Below are 26,986 nucleotides of genomic sequence, written 5' to 3' on the forward strand. Positions count from 1 at the left end.
CATGTTTTGAGAAGGAAACACATTCCACATTTTGGAAATGAAAAAAGAAAAAAAAAAGATTCATTCTTACAAGTGCCTCAATTTAATGTCGCTAAATTCCAGTAAATTGTTTGGAGACAACTGGGGATTGTAACTGAATGTGTAATTGAATGCTTTTGTAAGTGTGTCTATTTATTTGAGGTTGGTTTGTGAAGTGTATGAGATGATATCTGGTCTCCAGTTTCTTCTTCTTCTTGAAATTTGGTTTGGTTTTGTCCAGTCATGCCCAGGACGTCTTCGATGTCCTTGATTAGGTCCTTATAAAAGCACAGAAAAGCACAGTATTCAATATGTTTATGGAGAGAGTACTTGACTACCCAAACCTCTAGCCACTACACTGAATAAAAATTCCTTGAGCAAATTAAGTAACATTGTGTTGAATGCAATAATTTAGAAAGTGTCAGTATCTCCAATTCACTAAACAGTGTCAAACAATGTGAAGAGTCAGTGGTGTAGTGGTGTCTGGAGATGTGGGTATACTCTTTAATTTATGTGCCTTTTTTTTTCAAAGTTGCCCAACTGAGGTTGAACACCTTGTGTTATAAACAGTGACATGTAAGACTAGTCTTGCATAATTAGTTAACTCCAAAATGGGTTAGTATTGTAACTTAAGTTCTGCTGCTTGACTTCTCAATTGAAGGATCATTATGAAATTAATAGTTAATATCTCAAATTTAGAAGTGGGTATCTCCCATTCCATCTAATACAAAAGTGTTAAAAATTTCAGTGGCTACTCTACAGATAATGTGGCCAGAGATAAAGCCTAGACACAGTATCCTGACCTGTATTAAATGAATACCTTATGTATTGTTTTGGGTGCTATTGACCGACAATTGACATTGCTTCAAAAAAGTCCAGCAGCAAAAATATGTTTACACCTGAGCTGGACAAGCAGCAATACAAAACTGACATAGTTATTTGAAAACTGGACATTGACCTGTTTCCAGAGATATGTCATGCACTTTTTATTGGTCTGTAGACCTCAGTCTATTAATTTGCCAAATTAATGTTTAATTTGAACTTAATAATGACTGTTGGACGGGGTGACCCGACATCCTGGTTTACCAAGTACTGTTTCACACCAGTAGGTATTCAAAAAACTTAAGATATTTTATTAGAAGCTGTTCCTTTTTAAATCTGTTAAATCTTTTAGCTTGCAGTGTAAAGAATTGCACTAAAAGACGTCTATCAAATATATTATAATGCAGTATTTTATTATTGTAAATATTCATATTCTGTTGCCCACAGTACTGTATATCTGACACATCTTGTCACATATGGAAAGTACTCTGTTTATGTAGTACAAAAACTTAAATGCTATGGGGCAGTTTCCCGGACAGGATTTAGATGAATCCAGACCTAGACTTTAGTTATATTAAGTAGTCATTTAAGTAGTTTTTACAAACGTGGATTTCAAAAAACAATACCTGTGTGCATCTTGACACAAAAAAATAAGGCACTGATATATGTGAAGATATAAAATATTTTTAAATTAATGCACCTCAAACATGCATTTCAGTATGGGATTGGTAAAAAATTGTAAATTTAAACTGAGAAAGCCTCCACCTGAGTTGATTACTGAAACATAACTCTTCCACATTCACTTTAACTCCCAACTTTCCAACATTTGTTTAAAAAATATATATTCCCCTAGCTGCACCTCAATTCCTACTTGTAAACATAGCTTTGTAGACTATGCTTATTGTTGGTTCCTTGGACAATAAGTTAAATGCTCCCTAAATGGTTTATAAGTCGCTTTGGATAAAAGTATGAATAAATGTAAAATCTAAATGTAAACTTCAGAAAGGCATGTGTTCCATTTGTAATTACTTTGCTATTTGCATTTCATTATATTAACAATTTAATTTCCCAAACTTAAAGGATTAGAAAGAAAAATCCAGATAATTTACTCACCACCATGTCATCCAAAATGTTGATGTCTTTCTTTGTTCAGTCGAGAAGAAATTATGTTTTTTGAGGAAAACATTGCAGGATTTTTCTAATTTTAATGGACTTTAATAGAGCCCAACATTTATTTCTTAACTTAACACTTAACAGTTTTTTTCAACGGAGTTTCAAAGGACTATAAACAATCCCAAACGAGGCATAAGGGTCTTATCTAGCAAAACGATTGTCATTTTTGACAATAAAAATAACAAATATACACTTTTAAAGCACAACTTCTTGTCTAGATCCGGTCGTGATGCAGTTTATTGTTTACAATAGTCCGCAAATGTGCGTTTTATATATGTAACACGTGACCTCCCTACGTCACTACGCATTTACGTTAGCTCGCGCTGGACCGGACCTAGACAAAAAGTTGTGGTTTAAAAGTACATATTTTTTACTTTCCTTGCCAAAAATGACAATCGTTTTGGGAGAAAAGACCCTTATGCCTCGTTTGGGATTGTTTATAGTCCTTTGAAACTCTGTTGAAAAAAACTGTTAAGTGTTGAGTTAAGTATTAAATGTTGGGCTCTATTAAAGTCCATTAAAATTAGAAAAGTCCTGCAATGTTTTCCTCAAAAAACATAATTTCTTCACGACTGAACAAAGAAAGACATCAACATTTTGGATGACATGGTGGTGAATAAATTATCTGGATTTTTCTTTTAAGAAAATGGACTAATCCTTTAATAAAACAGTAGGGCGGTGTCTTAAACTAAAGATGATATATGATGTAAAAGATCACCCCATCAAAAAACAGCGTGTTGAAAAAAAATACTGATATACTTGTTACTTTAACAGCATACCTTAAAATTATTTGTTCCTTGTATAGAATTCGGGCCTGATATTTCCTGATGAATGACTGACAGGTTCCGAGCAAAGGTCAGCAGCGCTCCCGGGAGATGCTCCGAGATCGTTCTTTTAATGACACACAGAAACAAACGAGCTTACTAATGATCCCCCAGAACCATCATTAGAGAAAAACAAAAAAACAATCACCTTGTTTGGCTGCTGGGGCTGTAAGGATCTTAATGAGAACTTTCAGCCTTAAAGACTGTGCTATTCTTCAGGGAGAAATGAGGAAGGAAAGCGGGGCTTCAATGGGATAGCTATAGGATTTATGTGATAAATGCCTTTAATTCTACTTGGCAGTATTTTGTGTGCTGACACATTTGAGTTGAGGTATTCACTACATAATGTTTAATCTGCTCTTGGGAGTGTGCTCAAGGTCTAGATATACTACGTCTAATGGTAATGGGGAGAGAGAGAAAGAGAAAATAAAACCGAAGTAAGATAAGGGTAATGTGTTTGCCCGCTTCTCGCGGGGACTCACAGCATGCCGAGACTCTTTCTATCTTTGCTGTCATGGAGGACGAACACGGTGCCTTTTCTCGCCTGAAACATCAACCAAAGCTACATATAAATACACTTACTCTGAAATGATTTATAGTTTTATTTTTTAAAAGAAAGCAGAGGTTTTACCTTGACGTCGTAGCCTATGCCTTGTGCTTTACACATCAGAAAAAATGTGCTGTAATACACCAAAGAGAGATTGGTGTGCATAAGTCGGGTGGCCATCACTGCAAAGCGACTAGTCATCGAAGTTTGCTGAGGACAGATACACACACAGTTAAGCAACAAAATGCATACGATTCAGTTGCTAAAAATGTATCTAAATGATAAATTGACCTCTGGGGTGTAGCACTAAAAACAAATAGAAGGGTTTCAAAAGCCCACACGGAGAAGGGGGCATTAGTTTCACAGTCATATAGGACACAGGGGAGTCCTGTGTTATTAGGTTACACCACAGAAGAGAACAGAAAGGCTTCCTCTACAACACAACAATGCTCGCAGACAGAACGGATAAAGGATGCGTCTAAGAGAATGTCACGGGAGCTGGTTAGTTAAGAGTGGCAGACTCACAGGACACACAGCGGGCATGAGGCATATTCTCATTGACAAATATGTAACGGAGGGTAAAGCCCTCTCATGGTCGGCAGGGGATGAGTAATTCTCTTCTATGGAACTGAGTTTTCAGCTGTCAAACACGCTATCCTCAAACAACAATAAAAGCCTTTCCTGCAGGGATTTAATTGTGTTTGTAATATTCCAGGCTTAAATGATGGCCAAAGCGTGAGCCATTAAGACGGGCGGGCAAGAGCCGGGTGACATTGCCACATACAAACTAAATGAATGTTTGATAAAATAATACAAGTCGCAGATTAACAAGCGTAAACTCCGGTTTGCCGCTAATAAAGGAACTCTTTTGTTTAGGGGCTGGCATCAGGTTGATGAGGTGCTCAGGCATGCATACACATGCATAATGAATATGGTATGCATTATTTATGGGTTGATTATTTAGGCTCATCTATCAAAATGATAATGAATTCAGCATCTAAACACCAATCAGGTCGGAAGCGTAATTACAGCGTTTAGTTGTATTTAACAAAAATAAAACAACAAAGCTTAGCTAGATCAATCTTTATGGATGTTGTGATTTATCTGGATAATATCCGGTAGAGGACCCTTATTGCTCTCCGGTCCAGTCTCAGGAAACACATTCTGGATAATGGCATTCTGTGCTTTAAAGGTTTGATAGCAACTGAAACACTCAAGAGCATTAACTTTTAAATGAATGAATTCAGACATCAATTAGTCACCCTTTTCAAAGCCCAACTTTCTTTCTGATGTGAAACAGGAAGGGAGTTATTTATAGCAGAATGTCCAAACTGATATTTTTTTATTTATCAAGGACAGTGAAAGGTGACTATCATTCTGAATAACAACTTAAATCTGTTCCTGACACAAAATTATGGTTTTAGAAATCTGTAATGAAGCAAACAAGCTTCTTTTAGCATACTTAGTTAGGAGATCAATGTCTTTTCTGTTGTTCCAAAAAATAAAATCATACTGGTTTGGAACAACATTTCCCATGATCAGTATATAATAAATATATTTTAACATGGACATATTGTAAGCAAGCATATAAAGATTCTTACAGCTTTGCTCTTTACTTTGGACTGGCACACAGATGTCTTTTTATCTTTAACCGGAACCTCCAGTTTACTGGTGCGGCAGTCCAGCGTTCCTCCTGTCATCATAAGCATCACCTGGGTCATGGCCAACTGGTTACTATAGCCCAGGTCCAGATCAACAGCCCATACCTACAGTAAACACAACCCAGCAGAAGAGTTAGGAGACTTAAATTAACTAACAACCAGCCTACAAAAGTTATTAGTTATTATTAAATTAAATTAATTAATGTTATAATGTAACACAGAACAACCAGCTCATGATCAGATTCACAGTGTGTGTTAGAGAGAGAGAGAGAGAGAGAGAGAGAGAGAGAGAGAGAGAGAGAGAGAGAGAGAGAGAGACTGTGTCTCAGTAAGCCCAACTGGAGACTCACTTCACATCTGTATGGTTAATGGCATCATTATAAGGATATTAAGGGGTCAAACCCAGTCGTGGCCTTATGCTTAAACAGGGCTAATTTTCCCCGATAATAATCTAATAGCTATGCCCTCTCTTCAAAAAGTGGCAAATAAATCACCAGTGAAGGAGTTGTTAATAACTAACTGGCAGTTGGCTGACTCTCCTGTCATCCCTATTTGTCAACCTAAACGCTCCTGCCAGCGGATGCAAATGGTGGCCGGTTTCTGAATCACTTCATGATCACAGCATCATATTCTAACCACCATTCACCCACCTGAGTCCAATAAACTCACTTTATACACTAGCTTAAAGGAAAACACCACCGTTTTTCAATATTTTACTATGTTCTTACCTCAGCTTAGACAAATTAATACATACCTATCTTTTTTCAATGCGTGCACTTAATCTTTGTACAGCGCATCGTGAATGTGTTAGCATTTAGCCTAGCCCCATTCATTCCTTAGGATTCAAACAGGGATGAATTTAGAAGACACCAAATCCCTATTTAAAGACTCTTACATGAGTAGTTACACGAGTAAGTATGGTGGCACAAAATAAAACGTGATGATTTTTAGCGGATAAAAAATAAGAACTATTGTATGGCGGAAGAGCACTTCGACCTCGGCGGGCCACGTTTTATTTTGTGCCACCATACTTACTCGTGTAACTACTCATGTAACAGTCTTTAAATAGGGAAAACATGGAAGTGTTTGGTGTCTTCTAAATTCATCCATGTTTGGATCCTAAGGAATGAATGGTGCTAGGCTAAATGCTAACACATTCACGACGCACTGTACAAAGATTAAGTGCACGCATCGAATAAAGATAGCTATGTATTAATTTGTCTAAGTTGAGGTAATAAAATAGTAAAATATTGAAAAACTGTGGTGTTTTCCTTTAAATACAACAGAAAGCACTCATTACTTGGTATACAAAATTATATATACACATACATGTATATACCATTCAAATACTTTAGTAACACTTGACTGAATCTGACGGTGTATGCTTAAAAGTTTGCATTTGGTCTACTTTTGTAGACCAAAATATAATTGTGCCAACATAATTGTTTTTAATCAAATTAAAGACATTGGATGACTCAATAATGAAAAAAAAGCCATCAATAAGAGTCCATAATAGATGTGAAGAAACATTTTATGACACTTCTACCAAATCCTTCCACTCTTCCACTGATCTCTACATAACATATATTTGATTTTTCTCATGATTATGAGGGCTTTCATACTGTAGAAAAAAAAGGCATAAAATTATACTTTTTCTGTTGCTGGGATTTTACCGTAAGGTTCTGGTCTGTACCTTTACATGTATACTAAACATAATACAATGTTGTACTTTTGAGTATATTACTGTAACTTAAGGATCTATTGCGTACCTTTACAGGTACACTTAACAGTTTTGTACCCTAAAATTTAACTGGTAAATTTTTTTCCTTAAGGTACACAATAGGTCCTTAGGGTATAATATTGTATTACAATTTTAATGTGTTGTATACCAGTGGTTCCCAAACTTTTTCAGCGTGCGGCCCCCCTTGTGTACGGTGCATTCCTTCGTGGCCCCCAAAAGAAAATTTGTTCTAAAACTCAACATTTTAATAAAAAAAAAAATTTATTATACAAAAAAATTGTGATTTTGGTTAGTAGCCTTATTTTTTTTAGGTTTAATTACACAGAATTCATGATAAATTAATGTATCTCATAAAATGTCATAAAACTGGGGCCCTCCTGGCACCATCTCACGGCCCCCTTGGGGGCCCCGGCCCCCAGTTTGAAAACCACTGTTGTATACCCACGAAGGTACAAAAATTTACCTTAGAGGATACCACCCCAGCGACAGAAAAGGTACAGTTTTAAACCTTTTATTTTCTGACAGTGCATGAGACTCTAAAATCCAAATTTCTAAATAACAATTTAAAAGCGCTTTACTGTAATAATAGGCACCACAAAAGAAATAAACTCAGGTCAGATATAAGCCCTTGTAAGTCAAGCCATGACCTCTGGAAACAAGACTGAGGTGTCCTGCCTCACATTATAGCTGAATTTATTCCACAGTGCCTTCTGTCCATAGTTAATACCTGTGCTCGTGGGATAGGTGGACCATTTAGCCAGTCCGAAGAATCAGGCAAGCCGGCTTCATTGTCAACCTTAACAAAGGCGCTTGATATATACGCCCAGATTGTACCTGTCTTCTATAGCCCTTCACTTTCATTAAAAACTGCAATCTTGCAGCTGAGCCTCCCTCTGCACACAATGTGAGACAAGCCTGCAAGGGCAAACACATGCGACCCGCATCTCCCCCTCACATACAAAAAATACAGACTGCTTTTAGCAACAGGTTTGAATGTAAATTGATGTTTAAATAGAGACAGGTTAGCGGCACCGCGGCACGGGTCTGGATGATGTCTGCCTCTGATGGGACAGCCATGTTTGGATTTATCCGTCTGAATTCCTTTTGTGGATTTTAATTGTGCATGCAGTTTATTCTCAATAAGACGCGCCGAATCAAATTCATCCTGTGAATTCTCAATACAGCATCCTGGTGCTATTCAATCAGAAGCATTTACGAATTACTTTCATTTGCAAGAGTAAAAGCTATTCTGCCTGTAGATTATGTGAGAATCAAGTGTGAAATTTCCTGTACATGAGCGGATTTCTCCTTAATTTAAGCGCTGTGGTTCTCTGCCTACCAAAGTCAATCAACTATTTTAAATTCACAGCATGCCAGCCGAGCTGATGATTAAAACAGCAGTATGTGACATTCATTTGAAAATATATCTGTACTTTTATATTTTATACTACGTGGAAATACGATTTCCATTTCAGAGTGATAAACAGAGATGTATTCATCTAATCTGAATCGTGTTATAGAAAGATTTTCTTTGATATATACCATATACCACCATAATGTGCATAATTTATTCAAGATGTTTAGGGAACAGAGGCGGCCGGTGACTTCTTTTTTCGAGGGCGCAGGATGCAAAGTTTGTCAAAACATGCATGTAGCCCATCATGTGTGTGGTTTGTAATTTCAAAATATGTATTCTGCGTGTCAAGTGATCCTGTGTACATCATGTGTCTTGTCAAAATAAGTGCCTGCTGCAGACACGTCTAAAGGATTTATGATAAAAGAGACGCTCGCGTTTGCCAGATACACGCATAATCTCATGCGTAATCACAGTTTACTGTTAAGGGAGTGTCTTGGGTGTATTTTGTGAACGTGAGCGTCTCATTTATCATAAACGGTTTTGACGCGTGTGCAGCAGGCCCTTATTTTGACAAAACACATGATGCACATGGTTCACATGACGCAACAAACACATATTTTGAATTTGCGCCCCTCGGATGAGCAGTTACGAGCCTGTTAGGCAAGTATTTTCTGAGCACTAATAGCTACTGTTTATTAATCTGGTATATACATTGTCAAAAAACAAATGGTCAAAAAATAGCCCCTATCCACTGATGCGATCCCCTTTAAAAACTACACCTTTGAACCTAAATAGTTCCTCATAGGTACATATTGGTACCAGCAAGTGTACAGTATATTAGTACCTCAAAGGTACATATTGGTAACAAATATCTGTACCTAAATGGTATATATAAGGAACTTTTAAAAGGGTACTGTCCCAGTGACAGCTTGGAAACATCTTTGACATTTTTTTCAGACACTGTACAAGCATGAGCAAAATTCAGAAGCATCAGTTTACATCAAACAAAGTCTATACCCAAACATAGTCCTCAAACATTAACATCAACAAAGCATTGAGAGGTGCCCATGTTTTGTGCCCATAATTTGAATATACTATAGCACAAGTGTGTTCTGTCACCCTCTAGTGGTGAAGGGTATTGGGCCACAAAAAGAGAAAGAGATGCATTTTCATCTGCCAGCAGGGATCATTGATAAAAGTCAGAGCATCTTAATTAATTATGCATCATGTTGCCTAGTTATATAATCATTTCTGGGCTAACTTATCATTTGTTGTAGTACATTTCCACAGGGGATACTGTCATTCAATGACTCAATTTAAATTTAGGGACACACGTTTTGAAAAATGACTAAATCAATATCTAAAACAGTAAGGTCAGTGAAGGTCAGATCCATACAATTTTTTCGACATTAGACTGTTTATTTCAATGTGTCCACTCCCTTTATATCCCACAGAGATTTTTTTGTTGTCATGTACTTTGCCAGAGAAAAACCATGCACTGTATGGAGTGTATGGCATGTGAGTTACAGTACCTTAGTTGGCCTGGGTATAAATAGTTTTAAGGATAACAACCAAACAAATTTATTTTCAGTGTGTAGACCCCGTATCTATATTTAAATGTACCTTGCAACCAAACCCAGCAAGCAATAGCCATCATTTTACCATCCAGGTTAACTATAGACCAGATATAGTCCAGCTACAAGAGACCTACTTCTAACCAAAATTTGTTTACATGTCATTTTTTAGTACAAACTTGTGAGGTGTACACTCACCTAAAGGATTATTAGGAACACCATACTAATACTGTGTTTGACCCCCTTTCGCCTTCAGAACTGCCTTAATTCTACGTGGCATTCATTCAACGAGGTGCTGAAAGCATTATTTAGAAATGTTGGTTCATATTGATAGGATAGCATCTTGCAGTTGATGGAGATTTGTGGGATGCACATCCAGGGCACGAAGCTCCCGTTCCTCCACATCCCAAAGATGCTCTATTGGGTTGAGATCTGGTGACTGTGGGGGCCATTTTAGTACAGTGAACTCATTGTCATGTTCAAGAAACCAGTTTAAAAATGATTCGAGCTCTGTGACATGGTGCATTATCCTGCTGGAAGTAGCCATCAGAGGATGGTACATGGTGGTCATAAAGGGTTGGACATGGTCAGAAACAATGCTCAGGTAGGCCGTGGCATTTAAACAATTCCCAATTGGGACTAAGGGGCTTAAAGTGTGCCAAGAAAACATCCCCCACACCATTACACCATTGCATTAATGAGAAATTGAACAGGTGTTCCTAATAATCCTTTAGGTGAGTGTATAATTTTCCATCATGTAACCAAATTTGACAGTGAATAGGTGTTTGGTTTAATTTATTTATTTTTAGGCTATGGTTAGAGGTTGATTTTATTTTCACTTATTTGTTTTAGTCTGGATGTCTGGGCTTTGTTTGGACAGCTATTAGATGTCTTTAAAATGCATAATTGCTTGCTGGGTAGACCAAAAAATACAAAAAGCCAAAACTTAATAAAAATACGGACAGAGAAAGCACTCTGGTGTTACAATCTCTCACCATGGCTTACAGCATTGACCAAGAACCTCAATGTATGAAGACAAGACACTCTAGCCTGACCTTCTGTCTGACACCAGTACATAGCAGGGGTGTTGTAAGGTCAGGGGCCAAGGCCTTAAAATGGGAATTAGTTTATTGACACAATAAGACCTGACAGTTTATTAGATAGCCTTTTGGCACATTAGCCGCTCTCTCTCCTGGTCATTCTCTCATCTGTACTGCTCCTAAGGGGATCTTATAGAAGTGATTCTTTAACATCCCAATAAGTGCCAAGACCAGATTGAACAGTCACACTAGCGGGGTGTTAAAAGACTTGACAGAACAGCACCACATGTCAAACCCCATCTCAACGTCTTAACACGACAATTCTTGTTTTCATAGCTGTAAAACACACCATTGACATGTTTCTTTCTGAGTGATCTTGTTTGAAGATACACAGAACTGAGTGTCTCTATTGTATCTTTAGCTAAAATTATGACATCAGGTGCTAACTACAACACCAAGGTCATGGATTTAAAAGCTAGGGAAATACACACACTGATGAAATGCATACTTTGAAGTTGCTTTGGATAAAGGGAGTAACAAAAGCATAATGTGAATGTAATTGTTAGCCTATATATTTTCATATTAATATTTAAATGTACTTAACTTATGTTCAATTCAGCATTATTCAATATATACCTAAAAATTTAAGGTATTCTTTATTTTTTGAGACAATAAGAGAAAGCATGAAAGATGCAACTGGGTGATTCCCACGAAATCCAGACACAATGTCCTGCATCAGATTTTTTTTAAAAGCCATTGAAGCCAAATTTTTTGCACATATTAGATTAAGGTCTGAACTTACTATAACAATTATTTTAGAGGATTTAAAAATATTTCTTATAGAATTATTTAAAGTATTTAGATTATCATTATCACAACATGATATTACATTAAATATATGCATTTACATACAAGGTTTCAGTAATGAGAACTAAAAAGTTGTCTAGGTACTATGACAAAATTTCAACTTTTATCTGGAGAGAAAAATAAGAACTGCTTAAATGGTAGCAATCTTGAGTGTCACAGTCAATTATGTCCCTTCCAACAATTTTTTTAAATGTTAGTTCCTTGAGGGCTTAAACAATGATTGAAAATTGTTGCGGAGGATGAGAAAATTTGGACACATTTATATTATTATTGTCTCTACATTTACCAATGATCACCAAATACCACATGTTTCTTTACTGTAAATGTTTATAGTATAACATGCACTGAAGCTTTTTATTTTTTTTATATTTTTTAATTATAAATATTTCCAAGTCAAAGAACCCAAATCCAGTCATGGACCCATTGCGGTAATGAAAATGTTCCCCTTAAATTTTCTTACATTTTTTCCTTAACATTTTCTCCGCTTAATCTCCATATCCGTTTCAATGTGTATATATATATATATATATATATATATATATATATATATATATATATATATATCTCCCTAGGGTTTTTCCCTCCTAGGACTTTTTTTCACTTCCCCGGCTAAAAATCCGGGTTTTTTTTCTCCTAGGAGAGGCAGCCTTCTTGGGCTTAACTTCTATACGTTACATTAGTAATACATTCGCTTTAGTGTTGATTTATAGCCGCAGCAAATTTAGCTGCTTGTACTATTGTGTATTATGTTGTGCTATCTGTCGATTTTCTGTGCTTTTCACTGCTTCTATTAATGTAAAGCTGCTTTGATACAATTACCAAATTGTGAAAAGCGCTATATAAATAAAATTGAATTGAATTGAATTGAATTAAATGTGGAAAAAACAACAAAATTGGTTTGTATGATGTCATTTGAAATCATGTGCAAAATAGTACATGAAGAGATGTTTAACTGTATGCTTCTTATTTTAATACTCTTCATTTGCATTTACTTTTTTAATAAAAATTTTTCATGACACCATAAGTCTGATTTCGCAAGAATCACCAATACCCAACAGTTTACCCACATCTACACCACATAAGACGATGCTGTCTAGTGTCATAAAGACTCAGAGTTGGGTCTCTAACCTGCTGCTCCAGGTTGCCGGGCTCCATGAAGGTGACTAGATCAAGAGATAGGTGGCCCATGATGGAGCGCTGCTGGCAGGCCCGACCCACACGCATGCAGATGGAGTGAAGGACGTCAGGACAGATGGAGGTCTGGGGCATGGTGGAGCCAACCACTTCCAGCTTACTGGGTCCATGCAGTTGATTTCCACAGGACAGAATGCATACATCTCCTCCTGGCTCCACCAACACATCCACAGTCAGACATGTTATATTGTCTGAAGGAGGATAGGCTTCTATTACTCCTCCTTAGTAATAAAGAAGGCAGAGCACATCAATAAAGATCTAAAAAAGCAGATAAACTCACTACAGAGAGTTAAAGAAATATTTGCAAAATGGGTTAAAAGTAACTACCTTCCCTGAGGAAGCGTTCCAGGAAACAGGCCCAGGTGGGATAGCAGAATGTGTGGACAGGCCTTGCATAGAAAGCCAGAAGATGAGGAACCTCCTCTAAGAACTTCTTCATCACCAACTCCTACACCAAATGAGGAGATAAAGACACAAAAACCACACTGAAACTTTCCTTAACACAGTAGAAAGAATTACCCAGTAGAAAGAGTCCCAAATATAACCAAAGTATTCACCGATATGCCATACATGAAGCAATTTCTGACCTCAATATAAAAAAACATACAGCACAATATCGATACCCCTGATGAAGCAGTAACTACTCAAGTGTGTCTTTATCAGACAAGTCGCACAAAAGCAAAGACAACGGTAGTAGGTGTCGGGATTAACAGCCCATTACCAGTGCTCCACACTAGACTAATAGCTTTAGCTGAAGTAATAGTAACTGCACCTGTCCCCAACAAGATCTGACACATCTGGCAGATAGATACCTATGCAAGCCAATCGATCAAGAGATCAATCAGGGTCTGTTTCGGATCAATACGGCCCTTGTTGCTGTAACTAGAATACGCCATAATGGCTTTGACACTTAATTATGTTGTTAATTGCGATGTTTGACTTTCTGTGAGTGTCTTTTAAAACCTGTTGGTTTGTAAGAAAAAAGAAATGTCACCTTTATGACCTCTCATCACAAATTAAAAGAATGGACTGATTGAGGGCTAGACATGTACAGTCTTCTTTTTACATGTACACTGTCAGAAAAAAATGTCAAAATATGTACTCTAGCAGTCACTGGGGCAGTACCCTTTAAAAGCTCCTAATATGTATAGGTACAGATATGCATTTGGCACCAATATGTATCTTTGAGATACTAATATGCACCCTGTGGTACCATTATGTTCCTCTGTGGTACTAATATGAACTCGTTATGGTGAAAAAAAAATATTATTTTAAATGTTTTAATTCCCATAAATTATATAAAATCGTACCTATTATATAGTATATACTCTATAGAATGAGCTGTGTCCGGCTCTGGTCTCTTCAAGATTTTTTCCCTCCTAGGACTTTTCTCTCCTGACTAAAAAAAGTTGGGAGGTTTTTTCTCCTAGGGGTTTTATCAACCCCTGGGGAGTCAGCTGACATTGGCTTAACTTAGCACCCTCTTCTAAACTTTACATTATTACTATGCTCGCTAGTACGGTTTAATATTAGCCGCTGTATCCTGCTGCTTATGCTGTCCGTCGATTTTTCTGTGTTTCCTTTTGCATCTATTAAAGGATTAGTCCATTTTCTAAGGGCGTTTTCACATCTGTAATTCGGTTCATTTGGTCCGGACCAAAAGCAAAAAATGATACATTGTAACTTTTTAGCAGATTTGGTTCCATTACACACCACACTGATTGCTCTAGTTCAGGGATTCCCAAAGTGTGGTACGCGCACCCCCAGGGGTACGCAAGCTGCCACCAGGGGGTGCGCGAGAGGAAAAATGTAATGGCGGTCTGTTTCTTTAAGTGGGATTTTTCCATACAATAAATAAATAAAAAAATGAAAAGTAAACATTTCCTTTGTAATCGCTTTTATTTTAAATAAATTTTATTAGTTTTTGAAAGAAACGTAGAAGCCAGCTGCTGTCTTTTTCTACACACTGCTCTTCTGTTATGCACTGCAGCCGCTATATGCGTGTCAACTCGTTTCATTCATTCCATATATATTATAAATATGCTTACCCAGATAGCACAGGTACGTCTGAAAGATGTCTGGTAAAGATCTGGAGATCTGGAATACATCTGGTGTGTAAAAACATCTTATAAAGGTCTTAGAAAGAGCTGCTTTACATACATTCTAAATCAAAAACATCTTGCAGACGTCTTCAATATGTCTATATGATATCTTTTAGGAAACGTCTCAGAGACGTATTGCAGATGAGCAGACAATCTAAATAATACATCTTGCAGATGTAAACGCAGACATCAAATAGACGTCTTCGAGATGTATGTGTGCTATCAGGGTAACTTGCTAAAATCAGGAAAACTGTCAAGTGTGGGATGTCTTATGATAAAGTTGTTAGTCACGAAGGAGGAGAGGGACCAAAAGAGAGAGACTTTTTTATGGCAAAAATAGAAATAATGAAATGTGACGAGACATGGGTGCGTCTAATGCACAGGATACGCGAGCAATGTGTTTTCATGCATGGTAGAGAGACCGCCAATGAATTATATAATAAAATACATAAATACTTACAGACACTGCAGAGAACTTATTAAAAGCTTTCATTTAATTTTGTTTGAAAATTGAGCTGTTATAATGAATCTGCAAACAATTATACACCTTTTGTGCGAACAGTAAAGGCTTTCGTTAAAGTGTTTGATGGGTCTGCACGTGACGCAGGCATCTTGAGGGAGAGCGCTCCGGTAAACACGAGGAATGCTCTCATGTGTCATCTATTAGCTGACGGCAGTAAGTGTAAGTTTTTTACTATAGTAAACTCGAATGGCGTCTAAATATCACAGTGGTTAAACGCATACACGGGGGCGCGCATCATCTACGCTGAGCGTAGCTGCGTCTGGTCGTAGTTTCAGATGGTGCAACAGGCATAAATATTTTTCACAATGTTGAACGTAGCTAAGACCGACTTAGGACTTACACCCAACTTCTTAACGCTGGTGCAACTGGCCCCTAGTTATTTGCACATGATTAAACACTAGTCTTTATGGAGAGAAAACACAGCTTATTTACGTTTTTTTTTTTTTGTGGGGATTGGGGGTACGCCAACCAGGTTGGGACATAGAAGGGGGTGCGCAGGAAAAAAAGTTTGGGAACCCCTGCTCTAGACAAACTGTTCATTTTCAGAATGAATCGCGGATGCGGCTTGAAAACAACGGTTTAATGCACTACAAACGGTGAAGACAAAACATTTCCGGGGCTCCGCCCGCCACTCCTCGCAACTTCAGGTATGTCCGCGATTTGTCATTGTGCTAATATTGCTAATAGAAACGGTCGACAAACACTTCCTCATCCGATAATGCACTGCGCAGTTGACTACGGCTGGTTTAGTCCAAAATGTGCAGTACTTTTGCAGTTAGGTCGGTTCGATCTCGGATCGTGTTCTCACCACAAACGAACCGCTCTAAAGTTTGTTTGAATGCGTACCGAGACCACCTCTGCAAGCTGGTCTCGGTCCGCTTGTTTGGTCCGCTTTTGGTGCGCACCAGAGTTCGATTGCTGCATTCTCACCTGCCCAAACGAACTGCACGAACTGAGCAATCGAACTCTGGTACGATTAAATCGAACTAAACAAGGCAGGTGTGAAAACCCCCTTAAAAAAAATCCAGATAATTTACTCACCACCATGTCATCCAAAATGTTGATGTCTGTCTTTGTTCAGTCAAGAAGAAATTATGTTTTTTGAGGAAAACATTCCAGGATTTTTCTCATTTTAATGGACTTTAATAGACCCCAACACTTAACAGTTTTAATGCAGTTTAAATGATCCCAAACGAGGCATAAGGGTCTTATCTAGCAAAACGATTGTCAGTTTTGTCAAGAAAAATAAAAAATATGCACTTTTAAACCACAACTTCTCGTCTTCCTCCGGTCCTGTGACGCGCCGGCGCGACCTCGCGTAATTGCGTAATGACGTAGAAAGGTCACGTGTTACATATATGAAACGCACATTTGTGGACCATTTCAAACAATAAACTGACACGAAGACATTAATTAGTATCATTCGACATATAACAACGCCGGAACGGTCCTCTTTCCCCACACTTGTAAAATATGGGGCGTAGTTTCGCATTCGTCATCCATGACCTCTTGACGTGATGACGTATTACGCAAGGTCGCGCTGGCGCGTCCGAGGACCGGAGGAAGACGAGAAGTTGTGGTTCAAAAGTGCATATTTTTTATTTTTCTTGCCAAAAATGACAATGATTTCGCTAAATAAGACCCTTATGCCTTGTTTGGGATCATTTAGAGTCCTTTGAAACTGCAATTTTAAACTGCATTAAGTGTTGGGGTCCATTAAAGTCCATTAAAATGAGAAAAATCCTGGAATGTTTTCCTCAAAAAACATAATTTCTTTTCGACTGAACAAAAAAAGACATCAACATTTTGTATGACATGGTGGTGAGTAAATTATCAGGATTTTTTAAAAGAAAATTTACTACTCCTTTAATGTGAAGCTGCTTTGAAACAATTAAACAATTGTGAAAAGCTCTATATAAATAAAAATGAATTGAATAGAAATAAAGCTGTACTGAAAGTGTACCGCCCCAGTGACAGCTGGGGTACAAATCTTGACTATTTTTTTCTGACAGGGTATTTTCCCATGTTTTAACTTGTTGATTAAAAAAGCCATGGGTATTTTGTGGTAACCATGATTTAACAAGTAACCATGTTTTTTTGTTTTAAATGTATTAAAACAATTTCGTAAAGGCTGTATATGAAGTTCTAACTATAAACAGTAAAACTAGTATGAAAACATTTTATAAAAAGATTCTTTGCGATCTTTTTTTATTTCAAAATACACAACAAGTTAAAGGCCATATCCTAAAACCATGAAAAGGTTTCATTTGTATTAACTGGTTAGGCTTAAGCAATTTTAGATCTTCAAAAAGTCCATTACATTCAAATTCCTCATACAAATGTCACCGCTGACATCAGTGAAGATACTGTGTGACGTTGGTGAGGAAAGATGCTGTTGATACTCAAGTCATGAAACAGCCATCATCATATTCAAGTACTATAAGAACCAGGGTCAATCGCTGCGCAGTGATTTCACCCCGACACAAGCCATAAAGCACACAATGATGCGGCAAGAAGTGTAAGGAAACGGCCCGCGTTCCTCCGAAAGAGTAGGCGCGCTCGGAGAATTTGCCAATGCAGTTCACATAAACAGCAGGGAGGAAAGAAAAGCGAGAGGGAATAATTTTTGTCATTCTTTATTTGGACTTAAACTGCGAACTGTACTGTGAGGAGAGGATTCAAGGCTTGCTTGGCTTCCACATAAAGATGAGCTATCTGACAATAGAAAAATAAAATAGACATCTCAAGTGTGCTGTGATTGCTGTTTGATCTCTGTGATTGGAAGCGCAACACATTGAGACACATTTCAGTTCCGAATATATTTAACAGCATTTCTTTTTAGACAAATAGGAGACTTGTTTGAAGTCGGCAAACATTTTGTTAACCCTTTATGAGGGTTTAACCCTTGAACAGGCTTCTGAGAACTGAATTGCTTTAACCTGTTAGATATTTTTTTTGAATCTTGATGTTTAAAGGGTTAAATAAGACTGTGATATAAAGATGAGATTAAATTGTTTTATCTCAGGAAATAAAAATCTACATTTTGAACAAGTAAAAACATACAACTCTTTCTTTCTTTCAAAATTGCAATATTTATCAAACGTGAAAGCATAAAGTGCCATTACATTCATAATCTAATAAAATAACATGATATAGCATGTAATCCCACATGCATTGAATAAAATAAGTAGGAGACAATCTGTCTATCGGTTGACGCTATTAGTATAATGCTGCCTCGTGTCTAATGACCCATGTGCTGGCAGAATGTGCATGTTTGTAAAGTGTAGCGTGTGAGTCCACCCAGGCGAGTAAAGTGAGATCCACATGTCTTGTGAATAGCTGTGAGGTTTGCCCCCGGCCTAAATGCCCCTCAGGGTGTGAGCCCCCCCAATACACACTTCAATCCAAAATCTGTTTTCAGGTCTGTTTTCACACTGTCCATGGCTGGCTGTTCCTCCAAAGAGCCACATGGGTTTCGGTATTCTTCCCCCCACATTAGAGAAGCCTTTTTACACAATCAATAATTAAACAATGTGCACACAGCAAATAGGGTAAATAGAGGGGGGGGGGGTCCCTCTATAGACCTCCTGACAGGAGAAATTAAAGGATGCATTATCATGAAAGACAGCTCCCCTGAGAGACAAAACAGCATTTAAAACCATATGACTTATAACTACTGGTAAAGCCAAACACAAAACTTAAGCGAAGCCACCCAGCACTGATAATTGCGGTCTGATATGCATAATCAGTATAATATTTTCCTGTGTCTTTACAAAGAGTGTAGTGGTGGCGGCCACCGAATGTGCATTTTAAAATTTAATTGCAAATATCCAGGAGACATTACACATACTAATTTTTGTACTTAAAGAACAAAGGCAATATTTATCCTTTATTACCCCTGCAATTAAAAACATTAGACTGATAAATCTACTCTACAATATTTCAGCAATTGCTGCTGAATTTAAGGGCTTCAATAAAGATAAAACGTAATGAGCATAGCGAACAAAGCATAAAGTTGATAAATCAAAGGAATGGTATGCAAATACGTGACCATAAACAGAACTGCGAGCATTTAACAAAATTCAGGCTTCTGGCACTCGCCGCCATGCACTAAGGGAGTGAACACAGATCTGTAGAAAATGAATGACACGCTGAAATAACCTCTGTGGTCTCCATTCTGTTTGCATTGATTAAAAAGGTTGAAGTGGCAGAATAAAGGCTAGTTCTGGCTTTCGTATGGCTCAGAAGCCCTAAGGGTACAGGCTAGCTCATCAGGCCCCAGCTCGCACTTCTCTCACTGGGACCCCAGCTGGTGAAGAGCCCCCCATTTAAAACTCCTTCACTGCCGTCACCATAATGGAGCTTGGCTGGGCCTCAACCGCTTACCTCTGTAATTAACAGTGCCAATGCCACCACAATTACAGCCCCGGATTCCTCACTCGGCCTCAGTGTGAATTAGGGACTGAGCTAATAGCTTGGAGGTAGGACACGTGGCCCTTTGTCTCGCCTCCAGGATAAAAAGACATAATAAGTGGCTGGAATAAAAAGGTAGGTCTGATTGTACGCACAGCCCGTGTGATGATAACACTGCAATTAGCTGGCACAAAGTGTAATGGCAAAACACTGTATTTAAATTAAGGGCCAAATTGTAAGCATATGATGGAGAGGGAGATTCAGGAGAACACTACAGGCGATGTGATTTTAACGCACGCAACGATTGCTGGGTGTGAAATAAATTACACTTGAATTAGAATACATAAATATGCTAAAATTCAAATGGCTTGTTATTAATTTTCCATAAATCTCATTCATAAGCACTCGAATTTTGAACAAGGCATCAAAGTTTGGCCTTGCTCGGTAATGACAGGCTTGTCATTGAGACAAGGGTGCGTTTTGTACAAAACGTACACGTAAATGTGAAAACCAGGCAAAGCGGAAATTATAATGAATAGGGCTTCTGCATTTGCAAAATAATTTCGTTTCACATTTAAAAACACGCCACTTGATACTCCTGTATTGCTAGCGTGCACAACAGACATGCACGTATGCAGACGTGTGCATATGCATGGCGTGACTGCACGTAAATCATAAAACCGATTTACTACCAAGAGGTTTTAAACATGCACCACAAATATTTAAACTTAAATTTTAAATTAGCAGCAATGAATCCTAATTCATTTAATTGAACATAATGAGTTGATATAATTGGTGATGCTGCATACTACAGGGTACCCACACCTTAGTTAACTTCATATTCAAGTGCATTTCCAGATCCAATACCCTCAAATTCAAGGACTAAATGTGGCGACACATTTCAAGTGAGAGCAAGGTTATATCGAGTTATCTTTTAAGATACATTGTTACGGTTCCCTTTCGAGGGAACTCATGTTGCGTCACTGCAGTGACACTTTGGGACGCCTCCAGAGGTAAGTGCGTCTGAATGTGTATATCAAATTCAACCAATGGTGAGGCTTAACGACAAAGACAGGGTGACGCGGGAGCCAGGAATTATATCGCTATCTGAAATATTGCCAAAGACGGCGTTACAGGAACGCAGGAAGTATGGCAAGGGAGACGCAGGGTCTCGTTCCCTTCTTAGGGAACAACAGTTACATACGTAACCCAAGACGTTTTCATGTGTCAAACACAACTATGCAAAAAAGCATTTTGAATCAACATTCGCATACAGAAGATATAAGCATTTAAAGCAAACAGTTTAGCACGAAAAGTCTAGAATTTTTATGATATTATCCTACACTACACAGGGAATAATATGGATTTTTTTTTCAGAAAACCTCTTGCATAAAATAGATTCAAGCACTTTCAATGACCTGTATCTAGGTATGTATATTTTAAGAGCTTTCCAGGGCCTTGAATTATTTCCCCCAGATTCACAAACTTTCAAGGATTTTAAGGACCCGTGGGAACCCTGATACTTATTCTCTTACAAATAACCAACAAGATAACTAATATAAACTAATACAAAGATAAACTTGAAAAATTTTACCTTTACTTCCATCATCAACATTCTCCACTGTTCTGGACTGTGGTGTTTGTATTGTTGTTGTGCCCAAGCGTGGCATCTTAAATGGAAGACATCACAATAAGCCGTTCCTTGTCCACCCATTTCACTGTCAATCTTAAAGAGCCATCGCTGCACTTCCATGTGTTCTGTCATCAACTGGGCCAAGCCTTCATAAAGCTGGGAGTAAGACATTAGGGCATACATCTAAATAAAATCCATATATTTGAATATATGGTGCACACATGACTATCACACTGACCTGCTCTAGGGTATAAATATCCCATTTTCCTGGAGGTGTGTTAACTCCTGCACTACTGAAGATCCGTCTTCCTCCAGATTTAGTTCCATATAGGTGGACCACTGCAGGTTCTGTGCCTAAAAGAGGAACTTCCAGCTCATCTGCCACGGCCAGGTCATCGATATGGGTGACACCAGCGACCATGTAGGCCTGCTTCCCCTGGATCAAATTCTTGATGCGCTTCAGCGTTCGTGGGCTGTACTTTAGGATCGAAGCTAAACACATGTTTTTGTTCTGAAACAGAATGTGGGTCAAACTGAAGAATGTAGAAGCTGCTGTCCTGCATGTACATTGGATTATTATTACTGTATATACTGTACAGCGCTTTAAAAAAAACTGCTACGTTATGTATATTTTCCCGCCTGAAGGTGAAATCTCAAAGGTCTTTGTGTACATAAATAACTGTCCTCTCCGCTCCAGCTGTAAGGTCTTACTCCTCGCTTTGTCTATAGTTGTAATTTATGAGCGCTTGCACACACATTGGGCCCATTACGTTACAGCCGGAGGGGTCGTGACCTCTCCTGTACTCCAACATGTTAAATTGATAAAAGACAACTGGGGGCCCTATACCTCCGTACCCTCTCGTCTTTACTGTGTGCTTAGTGATAGGCTCCGTGGGGAAAGCACTAATTACTCCACATCTGTATGTTTGATCCAAACGGAATTGTCCCGTCTGTCATTGGCACGCCACGCTGGCAGCGATGGCTAACAGAGATTTATCCCGCTGACACGTCTGCCAGAGTTTACACACAGAGAGGAATCGACACTGCAATAAATAAAACGACAGCTCTGCTTGCACGCGAGATGTCAGTTAGATCGACAGTAAATGTACTTTTACATACTGTATGATGAATCAAATATATTGTGCGGCACAACTGGATAAATTTGATTTAAAGGGAAGGTCAGAGCAGGTCAGATTTAATTTTTACATTTATTTTTATATTTACATAGAATGTTTTTCTAAGAAAGTGACAAGATGAAAACCACTATTTTCTGTTACAAACTTTCACATAGCATCTTTAGGTTATAAAAACATAAAAAATTCAAATCCATAATTTGATTTTCAAAGATTTATTATAAAAACTGATTATTTTTTCCGCAAAATGCAATAAAATCTAAGTTTTTTTTTTCAAAATGCTATAAATTTATTGAATCAATATATAAATGTGCATTCATCTTTGCCATGTTATATTCATTTAGTTGACTGGTGGTATACATGGATTAAAAAAATAAACATTAATGGCATTAATCTAAACACTTATGTTGTCATATTTTGTCTGTCATTGCTGCTGTCATCCTTGGGACGTTGTCGCTGAACTTTTTTGACAGCGATCAGCTGTAAAATGTTTTGGTCCTGCTTGATTTTTGTTGACTTCAAGTAAAATAATGGAAAGTTTTTCATAAGATCCCCTGGAGTCAATGTGTTAGCATGACAGAAGCTTAATGCTGTCCTGTGAGAACAAGCAACAGCCGGCATTTGTTCGTCGCCTGAGTGGCTTACGTTTCTTCCCCGCCACAGAAAACCACCACAGGTTTATCAATTTCATCAAAAGTATTATTTTTTGTTTTTGTTTGTTTGTTGATCATGATGTACAAAGTAGATGAGGAAAACTAGAATTCTGTGTGTATTCAACGCGCCGCCATTATTGTTTACATTTCGTTGAATGGTGTGCTGTGATTTGTGGAGTGGATTTATTGCATTCTGCAGAGAAGAAGGACTGCCGTTTATCGCGTTTTGGGGAAAAAGGGAGAAAAGATGACAGAATAACACGGCAGATATTGGGTTTTGCGTAAAATTAAGAATTTACTTTTTAATACTGACCTGATACAATACTGATTTTGGTAGTAACTATTTTTTTTAAATGGTGTTTATCGCGTTTTGGAACCAAACTCTTCATTTATTATTATTTATTAATAAATACATCATTACACAATATTTATGTTTAATTTTGCACATTCTTCATTACACAGTCGAATACAGTGTTTTCCAACCAGGGGGCCGGGGACCACAGGGGGGCCTCAGCAGATTTCCAAGATGACTTAAAGGCGAAGTGCACGATTTCTAAAAAACGGGCCGACTACTAAAACACACTTGTAGCCAATCAGAAGTAAGGTGCGTGTCTACTAAACAACATCGTTGCCTGGGTTGCGTATGTGTGGGCGGGTCTATCAAAAGAAGGTAAGGGCGTGTTTGTTTAGGTGATTTCAAATGTCAACATTGGCTTTCAGAGATCATGGACTCTGCCTTTAAAATTATTAAGAATTGGACAAAACAAGCATTAAAATAAGCTAAAACAAGCAAAAATCAAGATGTTTTCTTATATATTAGCGAATATACATATGTCTAGTCATTCCAAGCTTTAGTTCATTTTATTGTTCATTTTATTTAGTTCATTGAATGAGTTGGGGGCCTTCAAATACTGTTGTGGGCAACTAGGGGGCCTTAAAGTGAAAACGGTTGAGAACCACTGGTCTAATACATTAAAAGCTGGAAATGTATTGGTGAGCAGTAGGGAGAGATCATTACATTGTATCCAATTCATTTATGGATGATCTGGACAAAATAAACAAGTCGCCTTTGACGCCCTCTACAGGAGAAAAATTAATTGCCACACATATACCCGTGACAAACCTTTAAGTAAACACTTAGTCCGATTTTCCGGACAGGACTTAGATTAATCTAGGACAGGACAGGAGATTAATCTAGCTCTAGGCCTTAGTTATATTAGAACAAGTAGTTTTTACAAACAAACCTTACAAAAACAATACTGGTGTGCATCTTGAGACAAAACAATGGCACTGATGTATGTTAAGATATGTCAGTAAAGTGTTTTTCATGCATTTTAGTCTGGGACTAGGATAAGCCCTGTCCGGGAAACTGCCCACTTAGTGTGATTCCCTAAGTGAAATTTTGACTACAAAGTGGGAACCAATAGGAAAAGAGTTAAATAAGCATACTAAATAATGCCTTAGTTAAACTCCATAATTGGCTATTGCAGGATTAGTTAATAGGAGACAGAAAATTACTTCATTATTAAATCACAGAAAGAAAATGTAAGAGTGCACAATACCGAAAAATACTCCAGTCCTTCTGGCATGAGGATGGTGAAGCGTTTGGCACAGTGCGTCTGAGGGGCAGAAGCATCACCCAGTTCAATTGCTGCCTGCAGGCCGAGCAGATGAGTGTAGTATTGGAGCACATCCTCTCCCAGACCCACCGGAGACACATAGATCACTTCAACGTTCTCATCTGTACATGACAACAACATAGCTGTATTTGCTTTCTATGTCTCCCACTCATCAGATATCATCAGTCAACATTGAAATGACACATTGTGTAAGCATTTAAGCTTCTAGTGTACCTCTGATTTCACATAGTCTTCCCATCTGGATATTCTGGAGTAAATCAAATTCCCTTAGACTGAGACGCTGCGCCTGGGAATATCCTATTAAACAATTAAGTTTTAAAGTGTGAAATTTTAATAGTAAGTGAACAACGGCTCCATCCCACAAAATTGTTTTCTGGGTTGTGAGCAAGTGCAATCTCTTTGCTGTCTATAAGAAACAACCTTACTGTATTAAAAGTTCACACAAAAACGACGTATCTTTATAATAAAATGATTAAATGCATTTAAACTAACAGAGTGAACTAATAAAAACAATAGGGTTCAACTTTTTAATTATCTGAGCTCACACAGGCCTCTTCTCACAGGGCCACCCCCAGTGCAAAAATTACACTCCATCTGCCGGTGATTACAGTCTCACCCTCTATCATCTCTACTAACCAGACAGTGCAGTGCTAGTTATAATGCCCGTTGATATGTCTTATATGTGTGCAGGTGCTCCTAAATACATTCTGTGACCAAGAGACAGATGCAAAGGAATTACCCAATGATGGCACGTGGATGATGGTCCTTTTGGCACAGGTGATGTGTTTCCAGTTGGCTGCCAAATACTGTGAATCAAACACAGGAGATTACAGAACAAAAGTGATCGGTGAGAAAGCACTCAGCAGCACATGGATTTATCATGTTGTCGTCACACGGGTGGCAGCAAAGAGGGGAAATTATGCTTCTCTCTGGGTCTCATGGAGACAAACCAAGCATAAATCACATTAATTAAATCAGCTAAGTGCATACTTAGAAACATCTTCCCTCTATTAATTCAATTAGCAGGCTACATGAAGCTTTCTGCCAGGGGAAGATTAAGGCTTAATTAAAAGGATGTGAATGTTTAAAGGGTGGAAACATACACAAGCTTGTGTCTTTTCTCACAGTGAGTGACAGTGTGGATGAATGAACATGTGGGCACTAATTAAGAGACATACTAGATCCATAAAGATGTTACAGGAATGACAGTACAGATGAAACATCTGCTCTAATAAATAAAAACGTAATATTAAAGTTGGCCTGTGTATCTAAATGATGTGTTAAATTTGAATTGTAGGATATCTTTCCATTCATTTCATTTTTGTTTAAAATGCAATTTAAACATGCTTGTAACATACTAAACTAAAATGATGCATTATAAATGCTTTGCAAGGCCCCCCCACCCATAATTTGCATCCAATATACACACGTATGTATACAAATATGGTTCACCTCTGCCCTGATGTGGTAGTTCTCCAGGTGGCGGAGGCGCGAGGCCTGCAGGCACTTTTTCAAATGCATGAGTTTGGCACGCTTCAGCAGAGACATGGCAATAGTTTGTGCCGCCCATTTGGGGCGAAGTTGGAGCAGGTAGGCGGCCCGGGCCGAGTATCGCCTCCAGCAGGTCTGGATGCGCACAGCCGCTGCCTGATGGCCCCCGTTGCCTTTGTAGCGCTGGCCAGGTTGACACATCAGGTCCCATACCTCATCCCTGTTCTCAAGCACTGAGAGGAGCTTCTCCACATGGCCACACCGGCTCCTGTCACCTCTCCGGTCGAGATCACCGCCCTGCACACAAGCTGCCAGCCGCTCCCCGCACACTCGCGCCAGTGGCACAGAGTAGTCCGACAGTATCCGCTGCAGCTGGTCCAAAGCCTCCGCGATTGCACCCCAGCCCAGACAATACTGCTTTTTAAACCTACAGTAGTCTGGAGCACTTGTATCAATCTGACCCTTAACTATGGTGAAATGGTATTTGCTGAAAGCAGTTGGCATTGGGACGTTCTAAAAAAAGAGAAATTTATATTGAATAAAGAGGGATTACAAATGTGACCTTGCCCAGCTAAAGTCA

General features: G+C 38.3%; 1 protein-coding gene across 3 annotated transcripts in view; it reads right to left on the minus strand.

Annotated features, from left to right (window-relative positions):
* Positions 1 to 59: 59 nt before the first annotated feature.
* Positions 60 to 26,986, minus strand: part of iqch (IQ motif containing H) — a 38,537-nt gene continuing 11,610 nt past the window's right edge. For 2 of the 3 annotated variants that reach the window (XM_055174463.2, XM_055174464.2), the window contains 13 exons: positions 26,368 to 26,919; positions 25,655 to 25,721; positions 25,129 to 25,212; positions 24,838 to 25,016; positions 21,728 to 22,000; positions 21,451 to 21,645; positions 13,146 to 13,266; positions 12,753 to 13,039; positions 4,986 to 5,150; positions 3,469 to 3,594; positions 3,320 to 3,381; positions 2,793 to 2,904; positions 60 to 296 (listed from right to left, as the gene is read on the minus strand). In XM_055174463.2, the coding sequence (XP_055030438.2) occupies positions 168 to 296; positions 2,793 to 2,904; positions 3,320 to 3,381; positions 3,469 to 3,594; positions 4,986 to 5,150; positions 12,753 to 13,039; positions 13,146 to 13,266; positions 21,451 to 21,645; positions 21,728 to 22,000; positions 24,838 to 25,016; positions 25,129 to 25,212; positions 25,655 to 25,721; positions 26,368 to 26,919 (2,352 nt within the window). In that variant the 3' untranslated portion in view covers positions 60 to 167. Of the gene's footprint in view, positions 297 to 2,792; positions 2,905 to 2,985; positions 3,051 to 3,319; positions 3,382 to 3,468; positions 3,595 to 4,985; positions 5,151 to 12,752; positions 13,040 to 13,145; positions 13,267 to 21,450; positions 21,646 to 21,727; positions 22,001 to 24,837; positions 25,017 to 25,128; positions 25,213 to 25,654; positions 25,722 to 26,367; positions 26,920 to 26,986 lie in introns of all 3 variants that reach the window. The other variant, XR_008636470.2, reaches the window with a different exon arrangement.

This window comes from Misgurnus anguillicaudatus, chromosome 15 (assembly GCF_027580225.2).
Source record: "Misgurnus anguillicaudatus chromosome 15, ASM2758022v2, whole genome shotgun sequence".
Classification (NCBI taxonomy): domain Eukaryota; kingdom Metazoa; phylum Chordata; class Actinopteri; order Cypriniformes; family Cobitidae; genus Misgurnus; species Misgurnus anguillicaudatus.